Below are 20,920 nucleotides of genomic sequence, written 5' to 3' on the forward strand. Positions count from 1 at the left end.
TTCATAAACACAAGCTGCTTAGTCCATATAATCTTACCTATATGTATATGATCTCAGGGCTAACCAATTGGTACTGCATAACCAATTTGGTATTCTTTCCTTGGGAAGATGATTTCTCCTACTTTAAGCATTGCAGGAAGAAATTTTATAAGAAGGATCAGATATGAAGAGATTGGTGAAGTAAAGCAAGAAAGTGACCATCTTAGTTTCTATTCTATTGCTAGGAAAAAGACACTATAACTAAGACAAATCTTAAAAAGGAAATCATTTTATTGGGGGCTTGCTTACAGTTTCAGATATTGAGTTCATTATTGTATTTTTTTGGATTTTTTTTCCTCTTTTGGGCCCTACTACCCAGTTCCCAAATAAATACATGAAGACTTATTCTTACTTATGAAACTTACTTGTTTCTATCAAGCTATTTCTCTTTAACTACATTTTACCTCTGGACTTTTTAACCTTTCTTTATTCTGTATATCTTTCTTTCCTTCTTACTCTGTGGCTGGCTGTGTGGCTAGGTGGCTGGACCCTGGCAACCTCCTCTCCTCCTTTTATCATTCCTTTCTCTTTTCTTGAGCCTAGATTTCTCCTCCTCTTTATTCTCTCTGCCTGGCAGCCCCATCTATCCCTCTCCTGCCTCACTATTGGCCATTGAGCTCTTTATTTGACCATCAGGTGTTTTAGACAGACAAAATAAACAGGGCTTTACAGAGTTAAACAAATGCAACACAAATGGTGTAGTGTGTGACACACCACAGTTCCCAACAACACCAGGACGAATGAAGAGGTGTTGGAGAGGCAGGAAGAATGGAGGAGCAAAGAGGTTTTTGTGTTGTTTTGTTTTTGTTTTTTGAGTTTTTGTTTGTTTGTCTCTTTGTGTTTGTGTTTGTTTGCTTGGTTTGGTCTGTTTGTTTATTTTTTATTTTCATTGGAGAGGCTGCTTCAGCAGGGAGGGGAGGATATGGAGGGACTGGGAGGTGAGGAGAATTGGGTTGCAGGATGTGAAATTCCCAAAGATACAATAAAGAAATTATGTTTACAAAAAAAAAAAAAAGATTGCAACATATCTTTGCATCATTAAACAAATGTTCCACAGCATAAACAAATGTAGCATACCTTAAACTAATATCATCACCATGGAAAGCATGACAACATGCAAGAGTAGTGCTGAAGAAGTAGCTGAGAGTTTTACATCTTGATCCAAAGGCAGGAGGAGGAGAGCAACTCTGGGCCTGGTATGGGCTTTTGAAACCTCCAAGTCTATACCCAGTGATACATGTCCTTCAACAAGGCCACACCTGTTCCAACAAGGCTATACCTCCATCTAAACCTTCTCAAACATTTCCACTTCGTGGTGATGAAATGTTCAAATATATGAGCCTATGGGGGTCATTCTCATTCAAACCACCACAAGTGACCTAGACAGATATACTGGGGGCAAAGTGTCTCAGGCAGATGAAGCAGTAAAGCTAAAGACTTCAAACTGGGAGTATGATTAGAGGGGTTGAGGACTAATGAGGAAGCAAGTGTGACTGAAGTTAAGAAACAACATGGCAAGTGTTAGGTTACCAAGGGACCAAGAGCCATACCAGGCAAGACCTTATTTGCTGTGACCACAAGTCTTTGGAACTTGTCCTTAATGAGAAGAGAAAGCTTCAAATTCTGAGTTAAGAAGTGGCATGTATCTGTATCATTCTTACTTGGTGTAGCTGTGTCATGTATTCATTCATATATAATTCAAATTCCCTAAGCCCTTGAAATATAATGATGCAGGCCTGGAAACATAGCTCAGTTGGTACAGTGCTTGTCTACACATCAGGAAGCCCTAGGTCCAATCTGCTACATGACAGTGGCACATGCCTGTAATCCTGGAAACAGGAGGAACAGAAGCTCAAGGTCATTCTCAGCTAAGTAGTAAGTTCAGGGGCACTCTGGAATACAGTAGACCCTGAGATACATGAGAGCTTTTCTCAAAAATGAAAAGATAGAAAGGTACATATGAGAAAGACAGAATTTTGCCCTTAGGACACTTGAATTCTAAGCAAAATAGACATATAGGTAGAACTATAGAGGTGGTAAACTGTGAGTGCTGCAGGGGTTGATTAGAAATAGGAACCAATTCTACAAGGAATTAAGGAAAGAAATAACTGGTACTACTGCACATTTCCCCTGAAGCTATACACAAATTTGAGTTAGTGGGGATTCTTTCTAATAGAAATCTAACAAAGAATGTTTCTAATTGTTTGGTCCTTGGTTTCAATTAGCAAGAGGCACATGATGCATGCAGCAATAAGAAATTAGGTTCTTCTTTCTACTTAGTCATTCTGAGATGATGAATATCCCCCTTTGCAATCTTATGAGTTGTCTCCTTATAGCCCTTTTGTTCAGGAAAGGAACTTCTTATGTGTGTATAATGAATATAAATATAGGTTTTAAAGAGTGCTAATATTTTAATGAGATAGAAATAGACAGACAAGGGACAGAATAATTGAAGGGTTAGTCAACATGGGGGCAATATGATGTGGAAAGAAAAGGTCTGAGCAAGAAATGTCTGGGAAAAAATTGAAGAGGCATGAGAAGAGCTCATTTGCTGTGAGTTAAAGAGAGAAGGGATTTGTTCCCAAATAGTAAAGTGTGAATTTATCTTAGTCTCTTTTCTATTACAATAAGAAATAACTTGAAGATGGCTAGTCCATAAAGAAAAGAAGTTCTGCTGTATCAAGTAGTGGATGGCAGTCCCATGTTGAAACATGTACAAATGGGATCACATGGCAAGGCAGGAAGCCACCTAAAAAAGGATCAGGCTTTCTCCTTTGTAAAAAAGAAAGAAAGAAAGAAAGAAAACTTGCTGTAAGAGGATGGAGAGATGGCTCAGTGGGTAAGAGCACTAGCTTCTCTCCCAGACGACCTGGGTTCAATTCCTAGCACCCAAATGGTAATTCACAACCATCTGAAACTCCATTTGCAGGAGATCCAGTGCACTCTTCTGGTTCCCCTGAGTATGAAGCATGTAGTTTACAACCAAACATGCAGGCAAGATACAAATAAACTTTAAAACACCACACACACACACACACACACACACACACACACACACACACACGCCTTGCTATCTTATCCAGGGATGGTTGTGCATGCCTTTAATCCCAGCACTCAGGAGGCAGAGGCAGGCAGAAGCTGGCATATCTTGGTGAGTTTTAGGCCTAATGTGGTCTACAAAGTGAGTTCCAGGTCAACCAGGGCTACCTAGTGAGATCTTTTCTCAAAATATCAAATCTTGCTAACTTGAAAACTAGCCAGGGTCCCATGATAATTTAGTCTTTTTAGAGGTCAGTGCATTTGACCTAACTACCCAACCCACTAGGCCCTACTTCTTAATGTTCCCACTACCTTAATAAGGCCACCCTGAGGACCAATCCTGTAACAGAAATCCTTGCAAGACAAACTAAACCCAAAACCCTCCTAGAGTTTTTGCTGTAGAAGTTGACCTAATTTAGCTATCATAGCAAAGAAACTAATTCAAAAGATGTGGTCCTGAAGGCCTAGAGTAGAAACATCAATTAAAGATGTTAGGGAAGGAGAGAAGATTTCAAATAGAATCTTCAGTTATTTATGGAGCCTAGCATGAAAATCTTACAAGAACTTTGCTATCTTAATACAAAATAAGGATGGCAAAGCTTGCATTTTAACCAGGATAGTACACAGTTTCTGAACAGAGTGCTTTTCATGCATAGACCATCCACACCAATTTAAAGAAAAAAATAAAAAAAAAACCTAAGTTTGCTAATGTGAACTTTAATTTAAAATTCAGTACTGGACTTTGAAATTAAAATCAAGTTTTTATTTAAATCTGTAAGTATTTACCAATTTGCTTTGAATTCCTAGGTAATATTAATGTCAAGTGATAAAAGACAGTTTAGTTTCATAACTGATAGAACATCACAATGCTGAAAGAAGATTTGTCTCCTTTCATCTTTTACTACTCTGAGTACTGAATAATTGTTTTCAGAAAGTCAGAAAATGGCTGGAAAAGGAAGAAAGATTATTTCCTTGCATTACTCACTGGGCATGTGCTTTGGTGGTCAATACTGAGAGTCTGTTTCCTTTTCCTTGTTACTGGGATTCCTCACACTAATGATAGGTTAGTTAATGAGATAAACATCCTGATAACTTACTACTTTAATGACAATATTAAAGTAGAAATAAATAAGTAATCCTTTGTGCTAACACTGAGAATTCTCACAATAACCCTATAAAATGGAATTCTCCACTTGGATGGCATACTAACACATGCAAGTTCATACTTGTAAACAGGATGGATGATCACCTGTAGAGCAGAGGCTGGCAGTGACTAGTTAGTGAATCCCAAAAGCTTCAACACTACAGACTAGTGGGAATAATCTCCTTTTATCCTTGGGTGAAAGTAAAGGGGCTAAACAGATGGAGGGACTTTGGATCCTGTTTTCATGCTTTTGGCTCTAGTTAAAGCTGGTCTGAAAAGCTCTGTCTGATTCATGGGCCAGGTTGGAGGGGTTTGTCTTCAGACTGTGGATTCAGTTTAGATTATTTCTAAAGATGTTTGGATGACACCCAGGTTGTAGAAGCAGAAGCCACCACCTGGGGTATGTTTTCATGGCAGATTGCCAGCACATAAGAGAACAAACCCCTGTCCACATCCACAGCATATCTCCTAAAGAAAGTGAAATGTGTGAATCAAGGTCAAGGTTGGCATAACACATTGTTCACCAGGAGAGACTCTGGCTAGAGTGTGTGTATTTAATTCTTTTACAATAAAATAAAGAATTGAACCCCAATTCAGATAATCCCATTCGCTGTTTGCTTTAATTACTGCCATATCCTTAGCTCTTTCTCAATCTTCTCATCTTGATTCTAAATGGATATATATATATCTCACCTGTAGTCATTTGTTTTTTAATATCTGAGCTACTCCCCACTGTCTCCAGTTTCCAATTTTACTTTCCTTGAAATTTCCCTGGTGCCTAATTCAATACCACTCACACAGAGAGCATTCAGTAAATGGTGATGACTGCCTGCCGTCTTTTAAAAGCACATCTGGAGCGACACTAAAGGCACCTGGCAATACGGCACTGACTTGTTAGTAACCTGACTTAACCCAGATGGCTCAAAGACTGCAGCCACTATTACCTGAAGGAAAAGCCTCTGGTAATGTCATCAGCCGGCTCTCTTTAAACTGATTCAGAAATGCCACAAGCAGAAGTTGGACACTGCTCCATACAGATACCCACTCACCTATATCTGACCCGTGGAGCTTAATTTCTTTCTTACTTTCTGAATGAGCACAGTGATGGCCTAGGTGCTGTTCTGTGAGTCTGTCTGAAGGCGCCTTTCTTTCATGAATCATGCCATCTAATATTGGTTATTAGATTGGTGGAAGGCTGCAGCCAGCAGCACTAGATAGTAGATAGTGTTATCTTTGCAACTCAGTCACCTTGCCAAGTAGTTTAGCATGAACTCTTGACTTCCCAGATCAAATTTAAGCCCGATGCTCTAAATGACTGGGCCATCTACTGACAAATCCCATGGTGTGCTATTCTGCTCACCAGGTGTGATGGTCTCAGAGCTCAGCTCATAGAATATTTACAGGTTGTTATTCGTGAGGAATTTTAGTTAGCCATAAAGATTTTCACAGCTATGGCAGACATTAGAGGTCTCATTCATCACTCTTGTGACCTTCCCCTCTGGAATGTAGCCCATATGTCTCTGCTGTTGAAATCTTTATGGAAAATCGGCCCATCTTTGAAAGTTTAGTAAGTGATCCTAAACTTTTCATTGAATCTTTACTTTTGATATATGGCACAGACATATAAAGCACTATGCTTATTTTAATTTAATGTTTTGAAAAGTGTTAAATTTAACTCAGCCTTTCAGATACGTGACAGAAAACTTATAGGAACTATATGCATCACATTCAATGAAAACAGAAGCCATAGAGAAAGCAATTGCAAGGGGAAATGATACATAGACATACTTGCAGCTTAATAAATACATGAAAACTTAAACAGTGTATTACAGTCTTGATGATGGCTTCAGAAAGTTAAAGTAGTGGAAATAAGGCTGTCATTGACTATTACAAAAAAGATCCTCATCTGAAAATTCAGTAAAGGCGTGGCCTGAGTGGGCAGATTTGCAGAGCAGTAGAGAAGGAATAAACTGCTCTCTAATATTGTCCCTATTCATTTAATACTTTCCTCATTTAAAATGCAGTTTTTCAAAGCTTGATCAGGGCCTAGTCTATCTACTTCCCTTTGGCATGCTCCCTTATTCTGCTCATAGGATCAAATAGCTCTTCTCCTTCTAAAACTTCAGTCCATTGGAATCACAGTTGTTCACACTCCCAAACTAAGATTTCCTTGTGTTCAACCTACTTTGTTCAAGTGTCTGTTTTGTGACGTAGTGGTGGTTCAATTGCCACCACAATGTAGTGATATAGTCCCCACATCTTCTCCAGTGTTGAACAGTATACTCACCCTTTTATCTTTTTTTCTTTTTAAGCTATATTGTGATTAAAAGAAAGATATAGAAAACTATGTAAATTCAATGTATATAATGGAGTGCATTTGAGTACATTCAACATTTTGTGATCCTATTACTGCAAAAGACAAAGGTAATAAACATATATAACCTTCAGTATTCCTTACATCCCTTTTGTTTTTGTATGTATTAAAGACATTTAAGTTGAGATCTACCATCTTAAAATTTTAAGAACATTGTACTATTAAATGTAGAAATTATTCTAAACAGTGTGTCTCCATAGGCCATTCATATAAGACAACTGAATCACTGTACCCATTAAACAGCAATAGTCCATTTCCTCCTCCTTTATGCCTTGGCTACTACCACTGTGTTTTGTTTCTCTAAGATATATTTATCATGAGCAAACCCTCTTGAAAATTCCTGATCTTGTCTATGGGGCTAACTACTGTCAAATATCTTATACAAGTGGAATAGTACAGTATTTGACCTTTTATTTGAGGACATGTCTTCAAATTCTATCTACATTGTCATAAATGATAAATTTTCATTCTTTTATATTTGATTGTTTTATGAGGAAGGGTGCCACTATATAGCCCAGGCTGGCCTCAAACTCTTAAACTTCCTGCCTCAGCCTCCAAAGTGATGGGATTATAAGTGTACACTATTGAACCCAGTAATTCTCTTTGTGCTGGTTAGTTTTTTTTTTTTGGTTGTTTTTGTTGTTGTAGTTTTGTTTTTTTATAAACTTGATAAAAGTTAGGGTCTTCTGAGAAGAGGGAACCTCACTTGAGTAAATGCCTCCATATGATTGACCTGTAGGCACCTATTATTAAGAGAGGAGGTGCCTAGTCTCACAGCAACTTGGTATACCACGGCTGGCTGATATGCATGGGAGGCTGGCCAGAGAATCAGAAGAGGAGGAATCGATGAGGTGGGGGAAAGCAGTGGTCGCTGGAGTGGCTTGAAGGAGAGGAGGGACAGGACATTTTGGTTGGGTCATAAAAATAAAAACAAATAAATAAATAAAAAAGATTGACTTGTATGCAAGTCTGTGAGAGAATTTGCTTGAGTTATGATTGCTGTGAGAGGGCACAATCCATTCTGGGCATTGCCATACCTGGGCAAGTGGTCCTGTGTTGTACAGGAAAGCAAGCTGAGCAAGCCATAAGGAGCAAGACAGTAAGCAGCATTCCTCCATGACCTACCTCTTCAATTCCTGCCTCCAGATTCCTGCCTTAAGTTTGATTTCCCTTCAGGATGGAGTGTGACCTAAAAACTGTAAGCTAAAATAAATAATTTCATTCCCAAGTTGTCTTTGGTCATGGTGTTTCAGCACAGCAATAGAAAGCAAATTAAGATACCTTCTCGTTTAAAGCTAAATATTCCATCATATGGCAATGTGTTGTGTACACACCATTCTCTTTTACAACGTCCCTTAAAGAACCCAACCATTTTCATGGCTTCAACCACTATTCTAGTACTTAAATTCATCTCTCACTTAAGTTTAGATGAAAAGATCAGTATTCTCAATATTTTAACATAATTGTATCATTCAGGAGAAACATTTTTTCTGGGTTATTTTTTCTACCAATGAACCCTGTATTTAATTGTCTAGTAACTAAATCTTAAAGTCATCTGTAATTTCTCACTACTTGTAGGAATCACTTATGAACTACCTCTCCACTCCACTCTTTTTTACCTTTAGTCTGTGTATAGGATGCCAACAAAAACAACAATCTGATCTTCTAATTAAGATGGATCTTTTTCACAAAAGGGTCTGCATAAAATAGATTATGTCACTCTATTTTGCACTTATATGAGGTATTTCAGAATATTCAGCTTTACAGAAGCAGAAAATAGAATGGGGTAGCCACAGTATGTGGATAGGAGGAAATTAAAAGAAATGGTTCAATGGGTACAAAATTTCAGTAACTTGAGATGAATTGATACAGGAATATTCTGTACAAAAGTGTCTATAGTTGCTATTGCAGTGTTGTGTTTTATCTTCATCATTAATGCAAATGAAAGAACTGTTGAACAAATGCAATTGCTTTAAAAAAGACAGAGATATAAGAAGAAGAGCCATAAGCTCAAGCAGCTGGGAAGGACTCAAATGCATTTTCTCTGCCTTACATTTGACTGCTTATGGCACATTGAGAATAGTTAGCAAGAGCTGGAGAGATAGCTCAGCAGTTAAAAGCACCAGCTTCTCTTCTAGAGGACCAGAGTTCAATTCCCAACAACGACATAGCATTTCACAATGGTCCAGAGGGCCAGTGGCCTCTTATGTACCTCTGTGAGTACAAGCCATGTATGTGGCGCGCGCGCGCGCGCGCCGCGCGCACACACACACACACACACACATATTTACTTCAACACAGAAATATATACATATATATGTATATATGTGTGTGTATATGTATATATGTATGTATATATATATTATAGCAGGAATGCAATGGCTGAAAAATGCTACATTAGTGGATGTACCACAATTTTAGAAGAAATTTCTTTCTCTAGGAATACTTAGCTTGTTTTGAGCATATATATATATATATATGCACTCTCATGTACACATACACACATACAGTTAAGTACATCTTTTAAAAAGAGTAGTTAGCAGTGAATTCAAGGTCTGAAGACACATACTTTCCAATTGAAGCAAGGAGATTGTTTCTATATCTTTCACATAACATCTTAGAGGTATGGGATCACAATCATTATTTGTAAAATGATTAACATTTTACAAAGTAGTTTCATATTGTCTAGCATTTATCCTGGCATGTTATGAAGGGAAATACAATTATTCCCATTTTACATATAAGAAAAATAGAATTCAGGAGGAGAAAGAATCAAGAAAAGACAATGAAATGATGATATACTCATCACTAGAATCAGAATCAAATCTAGTTTTTCAGAATTTTTGCTCTATAAATTCCACAGACCTCAAAACTCAGGATTGAACATTGGAATAGAAAGTTAATATCCTAAATTCCTTTCTCCATTCAAGGCATTTATAATATTTCAGGAGAAAGGGGACATGTGAGAGATATTTTCTCAAATAATCCACTATACCAAATGTCATATTTTATGTACCTTGAGAATAATACCAACAGATATTATTGACCTACAAAAATGAAATTTTCTCTTTCCACATAAATCAACAAAGACTTTTGATGCCAGGAGTGTCATTTATATAAAATGCCTTTATAATATCTGTCCTAGTTAATGATATCATGGCTGTGATAAAACACCATGACGAAGACAACTTGGGGAGGAAAGGGTTTATTTCAGCTTATGCTTCCAGGTGAGAGTTCATCACTGAGGGAAGTCAAGGCAGGAACTCAAACAGGGCAGGAACCTGGAGGCAGAAGCTGATGCAGAGGCCATGGAAGAGTGCTGCTTACTAGCTTGCTCCTCATGGCTTGCTAAGCCTGCTTTCTTATAGAACCAGAACCATCAGCCCAGGGTTGGCACCACCCACAATGGACTAGGCCCTTCCCCACCAATCACTAATTTTAAAAATGCCCTACAGTCTTACCTACAGCCTGATCATATGGAGGCATTTTCTCAATTGAGGCTTCCTCTTCTTCAATGATCCTAGCTTGTGTCATTGGCATAAAACTAGGTGGTGCAATGTTCATAGGCTTTAATTAGGTAAATATACTTCTAGGAATTTTCTTTAAGAAAGTTAACAAAAGTACATGGGATGGTTTGTCTTAAAATGTTCATCATGGCCTTATATTTTAAAACTCAAAACAAGCTAAGTATTACTAGACAGAAATTTCTTCTAAAATTGTGGTATATCCACTAATGTAGCATATTTCAGCCATTGCATTCCTGCTATAAGCTGAATATGGTGTGCAAATTTCTAGTCTTGAAAGGTTCAGAGAAGAAGATGAGTGTAAATTTGAGGCCAGCTAGGGCTACATAGCAAGAACTTGAGGCAAACAAACAAACAAACAAAAAATCTGTTTGACCCAGTAAACCTACCTTTAAACATTTACTTTAAAGAAATGTAAACCCATACTTACAAAAAACATGTCCACAGATATTGGTACAAGATTTGCTTGTATTTGCCAAACACTGAAAGGAATCTAAATGTCGGGATTCAACAGTTAAATTGTATATCCATTATCCATACATAATGAAATGTTGTATAATAATTAAAAGGAACAATTCCTGATACATGATACAGATGAATCTCAAATGCACAGTGACAGGGACAGAGCCTGCCAGTGAGATTTTTACTTCAACTCAAGCATTTTATTTCATTCACTTATCTATAGTAATAGGTGGGGTTTTTGTTTGGTTGGTTGATTGGTTGTTTTGCAGGGAGAGTTTGTAATATAGTTGCCCCTTTTAGGGCTGAGTACTCTGCATGAGATTTTTTTAAAATCACACTACTCAGAATAGTATGAAAATTTTAAATGTATAGATAGTTTGTTTCTGGAATTTCACATTCAATATGTTTGGACCACAGTTATCCATATGTATCTGAAACTTCAGAAAGCAAAACTGTAGATTAAGGTTGTGTCCGTGGTGAGGGGACTAATGTACTAAAGAGGAAGTTGAGAATAACAGAGGCAAGCATCTTTGTCACTGAATTGGGATTCCAAATGCATGAACAGGAAGTGTTGGAGTCATGTAAGAAGAAATTGGGGAAAGAGGTGAGGTGAAGCAGTGAGGAAAAAAGCCTTGTATACCAAGGTAAAAATTTTTACTAGTAGAAAATATGTTTCATTGAAAAAAAACAGGGATCACTAATGAGTACTGAGATGAAAGACAAAAGAAACAACAAACCTAAGCTTCCTGACAAAAGGAAAGCAAGAATGAGTGGTACTGGACAAACCATTATATATAGCAAAAAAAGTTTTAAGCTATTTTAGGGCCCCCCTCCCCCATCCAATGTGTGTTACCCATATACTCATGGGTGTAGGACCATTCAGTGGAACATGGTAGACCTATGGAGGGGCCACACCCTTTCCCAAAACTGATTGTCCCTCCTGTATCTGTCATCAGCTGTCAATAGGTCCTCAATTAGGTGTGAGAGCTTGTGAGCTTTTCCCTCTCCCTGCTGAAATGTTGACCAGCTTGATCTTGTACAAGTCTTGTACAGGCAACCACAGCTGTTGTGAGTTCATGGATGTAGCCATTCTGTAATGTCCAGAAGACACTATTTTGCCAGACTTCTAATTCTAAATGTCTGAAGTCTTTCTCTTTGCATTTTTCTTCTCTCTTTTGTATTTCTTTTTGGTGACACTGAGCAGTGAGCCCACCATGTTACATGTGCTAGACAAGTATTCTGCCACTGAGTTATATCCCTCTCTCTCGTTTTTTGTACATAGAAGTTGAGTTTGCTATTTTATCTCTATTTTTTATGTTTCTCTTCTTTTCCCCACTTTATTTTGGTTTTCTTTTGACCCAACCATCTTATCTCAAGCTCCAAGTAAAGTTGAAAGGTTAATGATTATATCTGAATTGGAATTCCAGAGAGTGCTCTTTTGGCAAGGTTTATAACATTAGCATTCTTTTTAACTCACTGGTTAGGCCCCTCCATCAATTAAAATATAGCTTAACACTGGCATGCATCACTTGGCACATTCTGTTTATCAGGCATCAAAAAATGGTTGAAATCAGAACTTCCTCTAAATAGTGTGGCTCATGTTTGTGATTTTGCAAACCACCTTGGGCACAATATTGAATCATGGTACCTTCGAGGGAAGAAAACATTTGAAGGTAGAATTGCTCTTCTTTCTTGTTCTTAATAACATGCTGCATTTGTAACACAGGGTGAAATTCAGAGGTTGGCTTTAGAATAAATAAATTCATGTGTAGTTTACTATTTAAATTCAGTAGACAATATCCCATGGTGCTGGTGCTGTATGATAATGAATGATTTTTCCACTAGAGAATGTAAATTACAAAGCCCCAATCAGAATTGCACATAGTAGTTATAGAAACATCTGTATAAGAAAATGCCAAAGGACAGCCTGATGTCATATAAAAACTATTTGCTGATAAATCTGCTTCTGATGGGCTACTAAAAATGGACACATTAGACATAAAAGATGTGTGTGTGTGTGTGTGTGTGTGTGTGTGTGTGTGTGTGTGTATTACGACAGCCAGATTTGCAAAGGATGACAGGCTTCGACTGGTGTGCTGAGATAAGAAACAGCTGTTGTTGGCATCAGCACTACTGCGAGAATTGAAATGATAATTCTGGGGGTACACATATGAGAGTTACCCCATATTTCATTGAGGTTTGAATAGATGCGAGGCCAGAGTCATCTGGTAGCTTTGAATGAAATTGCCAATATCCCTTTAATATTCTCTTCAGAGAAGTACCAAATCCAGTCCTATAGGACCTTCATTCAACTGTGTTATTTCTACAGCAAGTACTTCAGTCCAGCAGATGTGCATCTAGTGTGTAATGGGGCAGGGAAGGAATAGGAGGAGGCTGGGTTTTTTTTTCTTATTTTTAATTGTATAAAAGGCATTTTTTGAGGATGAAATTTCAGGGTTTCAATTACAGAAAAGTAGTTGCTTGGGTGAATTTATAAACTGTGAGTCAAAGAAAAAACACATCCTTTATGGGAGAAAAATTCACTGAATCTCACCATTGGATCTATTTGATAGGTACACATAAAGACAAAAGAGTTTGCATTGCTTTGTTTTTTAAATTTTAAGGAGAAAAGATTAGCAATGAAGAACTGTAAGTATGAAAGCTGAAGAAATACTTATTGGGGCTAGAGAGGTGGATTAGTGGTTAAGAGCACAGATCTGAGTTCAATTTCCAGTACCCACATGTCAGCACACATCTGTCTGTAAGTCCAATTGCAGGGGGTGCCCACCCCTATCGTTCATGGGCACCAAGCATACACGTGGTACATAGACATGTATGCAAGCAAATTACCCAAACACATACAATTTTTATTTTTATTTTTTTTATTTTTTTTTTTTTTGGTTTTTCGAGACAGGGTTTCTCTTGTGTAGCTTTGCGCCTTTCCTGAAACTCACTTGGTAGTCCAGGCTGGCCTCGAACTCACAGAGATCCGCCTGCCTCTGCCTCCCGAGTGCTGGGATTAAAGGCGTGCACCACCACCGCCCGGCAACACATACAATTTTTAAAACTATTTTAAAGTTTTTATTTAACTGGAACTTGGATTTGTTTGTTTTTAAAATTCATCCATTTATTTAATAAACATATTCTGGTAATTCCTCTGACACATAAATGGGACTTGCTCCTCATGTTGAACAATGTAAAGTGAATCATAGACATTTTAGGTGGATCTGGCTGTTAGCTCTTCTGAGTACCATGGATTCTCTTGCCCATTATACAGCTGAAAGTTCCTTCTTCATTTTGGCTTTTTGATACCAAGTCTCGCTATGTAGCCCAGGCTGGTCCCCAGCTCTACTTCTTTAGGTACAGCAAGTCACTTAGCCAAGCTACAGAGCTTGCAACCACATCCAGCACACTTCCCTCTAAGAGATGCCTAAGGACAGTCTAGAAAAGCAAACTGGTTTTTCTGTTACAAGAGGGCATACCTCCTCCTTGGAATTAGAAAGAATTTCTGATCCATTATAATGATAAATAACTAGGAAAATGGAAGAAATCATAAAGCTTTGGTCCTTTGGAGACCTTTAAGGAAGGAATAGACTTTCTTCTGTTAGTGTGGCCATTCATACTCTCACATCCAGCAAGGGTGAGGCCACCAAATGCGCTCTGGAGTTCTGTTCTTCCTTATTTATACATGGCACGATTGTCAAGAAGAGACTTCACTAATCAGCCAGGAGATAGGATCACTGCCTCTCCGTTATGCTTCCTATCAGAACAGGCTTCGGTTGGGAGAATCTCAGAACATCAGATTTGATCAGGTAGGCTGGATAGTCTAGTCCATGTGTTGAAAGCAAATAGTATTTACAGTGTGAAGTAATCAGAGTCAAAAAGCTGTAACCTAGTGTAGAAAACAAGACAGCAAGAAGAGAGTTGGCAGAGAATGACAAAGGCCAGGGGAAAGACGAGACGGGAAGGCAAGGTGAGGAAAAAGGAAAAGAATATAAAAGGATAGAAAGAAATGGAAGACTAAGGACTATTTCAAAGCAGTAGCTAAATATCTTTTTTCTCCCTGTTAAGGATTTCTGTCTGCAAAAAGGATAAAAGCATAATTACCTGCTAAATACCAATCCATTTCTTATATCATTTAAATGACATATCTCCAAGGGACAAAGCCTGGTTAAAGGTTGGGTAAAGCAATCCCTCTATTACTCTATATAAAACAAAGAAGCTGGAGTTTCATTACCCTTAAATTGTCTGGCATGGGGGAAGTTAACTTTTATTAGATGCTGTTCTTTCATATTATACAGTGTAGTCAAGGATATATTAGCTTTGACGTTTTCTTCCATCTCAATACACTATGAAGTGAATTTACTGTGAGATTAACTTAGAAGGGAGATTTTCAGTGAAGAAAATAACAGCTTTAGCTGTGCTTCCAATTATTAGTGGGATGAAGCTTCAGAAACACACACACACACACACACACATACACACACACACACACACAGAATTGCTAGAATATGCTTTTTATATTTCTATTTCTGATGGTGTTCCATATCCTGTGTTTTGTGTCTTCTGTACTAAATATTGAACCCAGAATATATGATTCTTCAAATTCCCATTTCTTCAAACTTTATTCAGGAGGAAGGCTGCACAGTTAAGAAGTTAACAGTACCTTTTCAACAGGATTATTTTGTCATCAGGAAAGAAAAACTCAGACATCAGCAGTACATAAAAGATACCTTTAGTGAATCAGCTTTAGTAAAGAAGGGGGAACCTACAACATTAAAAAAGCATTTAAAAAAAGTTGAAAAGCTGGTAATGATTGCACACACCTGTAACCCCAGCTACTCAGGAAGCTAAGGAAGGGAATCATAAGTTCAAGGTCAGTGTGACATACAGAATGAGGTCTGACCTTAAAATTGAAAAAAAAAAATGAACAGTTTAAAGATAATTGGTTTGACTTATGTATAATAAAGTCGTTAAATGAATTCCAAATACAGGCAGGACACATCTGTGTGACCAGACTGTGCTATCATCAGGTGTCATTCAGTCACCTTTGGTTGTCTCTTCTAATAATATGGTGAACAACTGACATTTGAAAGTACCCAATTAAGCATGTAATTGGTAAATGGATTTGGATCCTCTTTAATCAAATGAAAATAAGCATACCAGATTAATAATAAGCATAGTATCTTTGTTTCAATAACTTAGAATGCAAATATATCACAGAGGGATGTTTTATTCGATAAACTAATAAAACCCAGTCAATCAAATAAGAAAAGCAACAACAGGAAGTATTATAAGGGAAGCACTCAGTGGAGTAAAGCCATCAGTCTGTTCATTCATTTTTTTTTTTCCATTTCTAGTATAGGTTTAGCAGTAGAAAGAGCCTCCTGGCCCTTTGTATTAATCTTTGTGCCTGAATGAGTTCAATTTCACTTAGTTTAGGCCAGAAATTTCAGAACAGCAGTTTAATCCATCCTATCTTCATGAGCAACTGAGCAAACAGACCAGTATCAGTGTAAAGATGTAATTCTGCTGATATAATGCTGTCTCTACTGTTAGCCATGGATTTGACCTCTTTGCCTTTCTTTTTTATCCTTTTGCAGCTTCAGTCCAGGGTCCCTGGGAGAGAGCCATCTCACCAAACAAAGTGCCCTACTATATCAAGTAAGTCAAAAGAATCACTTCCTTAAAGGAGCATTTATTGTATCTGATCTGTATGTTCACAAACGAATTTCTTTTTAAAAGCGGTTGCCTTCTTCTACAATACCTGTCTCTTTTTATTCCTAAGGAAGCTTGGATAGTAAACTCATACTGAAATTAGCCCTGTAAATTTGCTGATGCAATAGGGAACCACTTTCAGGAACAACACATTTAATGAAGCATATAAGGTGTGTTTTTGAGGGTGAGCCGAATTTTCACAGTAGAACAAAAATATCCAGGTAATATCTTTGATGGTGGGAGTGATTATTTGACAGAAAAATATTATTTATGTAGAGGTTTTCTGCATTTCTTCTTCAGACAGAGGTGGAAGATTTATCATGTGATATTTACACAAACTGTTTAAATGAATTATATGTCACATAACCCATAGGCACACAGTCCAGAATTTGTAGAGCTGAGGAGTTCCTTCTCAATATGTAGCTTTCAGCCTTTGTTACCGAATAATAGTATCAGAGTGGAACTCTTTTCCTGGGACCATTTGTGCCAGTCAGAGGAAAAGAGTCAACGGATGGATGTTCTATGAAACTTAAATTATGATATATTGAGTTGACACGGAAAGGAAAGGAGAAAGAATATTGAGTTATTATGATGGTTTAACTCTCTCATCAATTGTGCAAGGGTCTAACTTAAATCTAACTTTGAAGTGGCTGCCCCCATCAACAATTAGGAGTAACTTGGTTTTTGAAACAATCTTCAGTAGCAACTAAAGTCTTTGAACTTTCTTCTGGCCTGAGTCTGAATACAAGTATTAAATGCTTTCCCAGTTCTTTCAGCCTGCCATCTTTTATTGAGGCTGCTTTTAGTCTTCTGCTAGCCATCAATTCTTTATAATTCAGTTCCAAAACAATAACTGCAGTCCTAGATCTTCATTACTTCAGTTCTCAAGAAATGTGATTTCCTGTCTGTATTTTGTTAACTCAAAAGAATGACGATGAAGTGACTTGAGAGGCTCTCTAGAGCGAGACATATTCTTCAGGAATATAGCTTAACTTTTATCTTATTAAATTTTTCCCAAACGAGGTATCTTCTAACTTTAAAAAATTCTTTAATATGTTTTCATCCTACTTTACAATTTTCTTCCTTTTTGAAACAGTTTTTTTTTAATTTTTATATTGAATGTATTCATATCATGACTCTAAATTACATATTTGAAACATCAATGTAAGGTACATGTTTTACTAAATAATATATAGATTTAAATATGTGTGTATATTTTTATGGAATGTTTACTATATCAGTGTTTATGGTCAGTGCAGATTTCATTTCTGATTAAGATATTTCAGACTTACAAGTTCACATTAAATGAATTATATGTCACATAACCCATATGCACACAGTCCAGAATTTGTGGAGCTGAGGTGTTCCTTCTCAATATGTAGCTTTCAGCCTACATGAAGGTTTAGAACCATCTAATAATTGCTATTATGCAATGATTCTCTGAATTACTGTTTAGGGTTCATTAACAGTCTCACGGGGATATCTAGCATGTTCCACCTTTTTCCTAAATATTTCTCTTCTCTCTCATGCAGTGGTTCTCAACCTGTGGGTCACACCCCATTTGTGTTCACATATCAGATATCCTGCACATCAGATATTTATATTATAATTTATAACAGTAGCAAAATTACAGTTATGAAGTAGCAACAAAGGTAATTTTATGGGTGGTCACCACATGAGGAACTCTATTAAAGGGCCACAGCATGAAGAAGATTGAGAATCACTGCTTTAATGTTAAATCTAATGAAAGACATTCCTGTAGCTTGCTATGGGGCAGTAAGTAGAAGTTAATCCAGTCATCGAAAATGCTGCAATTGATCACTGCTCAGTCAGTAGATCTCTTTGTTGTTTCTCAGGGAAAATATAGAGCAATTCTATATCCTATTTACCCAGCACTCCTTACACCTTGAAGAATGATTTTGGTAATGAAAACACAAATTCTAGCCCTGGCTGTTATTAGTTATGAAGTCATGGGCAAATAATTAACCTATATAAATCTTAACTTCTCATTTATAAAATACAGTATTTACTTAAATGATATCTAAGGCCTTTTTCAGCTATCAGAATCAATGAATTTGGTCATTCAATGGCCGTGTCTAAACTCTGAATCCTAAGATCTGAATGTTTTTTTTTTTTTTCAAGAATTTTATCTTTATTTTGAAATTTGTTAGTTTAGTTAGTTTGGTTGGCTGGGGGTCTGGCTGGTTGGTTTGCTAGAGTACTAAAGATGGAACCCCAAGGTCTTACAAATACTAGACAAGCACACTAACACTAAACTATATGGTCAGGTGCTAACATAAGCCCTTATTGCTTTAAACATGCATTGACATGCATGTATGTTTGTGAATTTTTTCTACTCTTAAACCTCAGACATCATCTTTCAAACCCACTACAATGTCTCTAGATAATTTTCAAGACCTCAATTTTTCCTGGTTACATAGTAAAAGACCTAAAACAACAGACAGGAAGAAATTAGTGCAAAGGTGATTATGCAGTCCTAAAATGCCTCTGAAGTTCCTAGAATAAGAAGTCACCTCATTTTTCATAGGCATCTCTGAAACATTATGGAGAATAGTTCTCTACATAAATAAGTTACTTAAAATTAAGGATTACAAATAGAGCTCTAAAATGTCAAGCTAAAATATGCAGAAAATAAATATTTATAAAATATTCATTATAATAAATACTTTAATGGCATTTTCTTTTATAATTTTAACTATTGTCTAACATATATGTAAAGCAAATTACTATTTTAAATTCATTTTGTTGTTGGAGAATTTCATCCATGGTTGTAATGTGTTTTGATCAAATCCACTCCCGAGTCTCTCCCCTTCAATTCCCCACCTGTCTTTTTATCACTTTTCCCTCCCAACTTCATGTGCTTTGTTTCTAAACTTCCTGTAGCCTCTCTGGGATCACATCCTGGAAGAAAACTGACTTTCCTTTCCCAGCAGCCATCAATTGCCAGTAGAGTCTGGCTGGGACTTCATGACCCCCTCCCCCTTCCATGCCAGGATTTTGGCCAATTTGATCTTGCACAGGTCATGTGCATGCAGTCACAGCTGCTATAACTTCATGTGTGCAATGGCCACATCATGCCCACCTAATATTGTTTCTTTGTGAACGTCCACTACTATGGCTCTTGGAATCTTTCAGCCCCCTCTTCTGCAATGATAACTCAGCCCTGGGTCAAGAGTGTTCCTTTTAGAGCTGAGCACTCCACAGCCAAAGCAAATTATTTTAAGTATAAGGTTCAGTGATGTTATGTTCTGGCAAAAAATAGAAACATTCATAATCAGAGATGCCTTATTGGTCCAAAATAGCAAGATGACAATGAGTTGAAAATAAGTTGTTAAGTAAAATATTCTGATTGTTCTTCCCCATGCTTACCAGACCCTCCTTCTTCCCTACAAATTTCGTTTCTACATTCATGAATTTTGTTTCATGACCCAATGAGTTTAACCCATGACCTTTTGTTTGACCCTGAGTTTGGAACTTTCTATTGAATCAGTTGGGATAGAGGACTTCTCAGTTGGTACACAACTGAAAACAATGATACCCCCATCTCAGAATTTGTTAGTAGCCAGACTTTGTTCAGCTGTAGGGGATCCCATGAGGCCTTCTCTAGTCCATAGAAGACTGTTGGCAGGGCCAGTCCTATGCAGCTCTGGATCCAGTAAAGGCGGGTGCTGTGAGTGCATCCCTTTCTTGTGCCTAGAAGACGGTGTTTCACAGCCCTTCTCACTATCACAGATTCCCATTGGCAAAACCAAGTTATGTTCTCAGCTAAATGCTTAAAAGCTTTGTATTTTCAATGGCAGATTATTCAAATAACAAGACGTTTAAATGCCAATAGAAGTTTGCATACCAATAGCACAAGACCCATGGGATTAATGAATTGGGCATTCATTCTTGAGGTGTTAAGACATTAACAAGAGTTTTGTTTTGAAGTGGAAATCAGGCAGTGTTTATGCATGTCCTGACACCAGTTTTTCATATGTACCTCCATTTTGATACTTCAGACTACATGTTTGTCTAGTTTATTAGCCTATAGCATACATCATTGTTACAGATTTCATATTCTCTCTCCCTTGGGGCTCTCTTATTTCTGCCAGCACCTCTATCAGGTTATTTGATTACAGTTTTCATTGCCACTGAAAAAATAATCACCAACATTGTTCAACCTGTTACAACTGCCTTTTCTACTCTCTGCCATTTTGTAGTTTTTTGGCCTACTGTCAAACTCATGAAAATTTCAGTATAATAGCCTTTAACCAGCTGCTGCATTCTGTTAGGATTTCTTTCACCTTTTTATGTTTCATACTCCCATATGGGTAAACCAAACAGAGCCAAGAACTAGGACTCTCTTGCTTACTTAATGAGATAGAAAATTATTCTTCTGTGTTCTGGACTGTCAGAAGAATTTAGGAATCCCAAACTTGCATGCAGGATGTTCCAACATAGATGCCATAATAAAAGCATAAAAATATCGCATTGAATCAGACTGACATGGCAACTATCCCAGGCCTCTATCCCATATGGAGGCATGAGTGGTGTTGATTGTTTGTTTGTTTGTTTTGTCAGTTAACCTAGTAATTTTCATCTCAAAAATTAGGGTGC

At 37.3% G+C, this 20,920-nt stretch overlaps 1 protein-coding gene across 11 annotated transcripts in view; it reads left to right on the plus strand.

Moving 5' to 3' along the window:
- The window catches only part of Dmd (dystrophin), a 2,209,767-nt gene that overhangs the window by 1,980,609 nt on the left and 208,238 nt on the right, over window positions 1–20,920 (plus strand). For all 11 annotated transcript variants that reach the window (XM_028881805.2, XM_037198928.1, XM_037198927.1 and 8 more), the window contains one exon: window positions 16,186–16,246. In XM_028881805.2, the coding sequence (XP_028737638.1) occupies window positions 16,186–16,246 (61 nt within the window). The remainder of the gene's footprint in view (window positions 1–16,185; window positions 16,247–20,920) is intronic.

The sequence above is a fragment of the Peromyscus leucopus genome, chromosome X (assembly GCF_004664715.2).
Source record: "Peromyscus leucopus breed LL Stock chromosome X, UCI_PerLeu_2.1, whole genome shotgun sequence".
In the NCBI taxonomy this organism is placed as follows: domain Eukaryota; kingdom Metazoa; phylum Chordata; class Mammalia; order Rodentia; family Cricetidae; genus Peromyscus; species Peromyscus leucopus.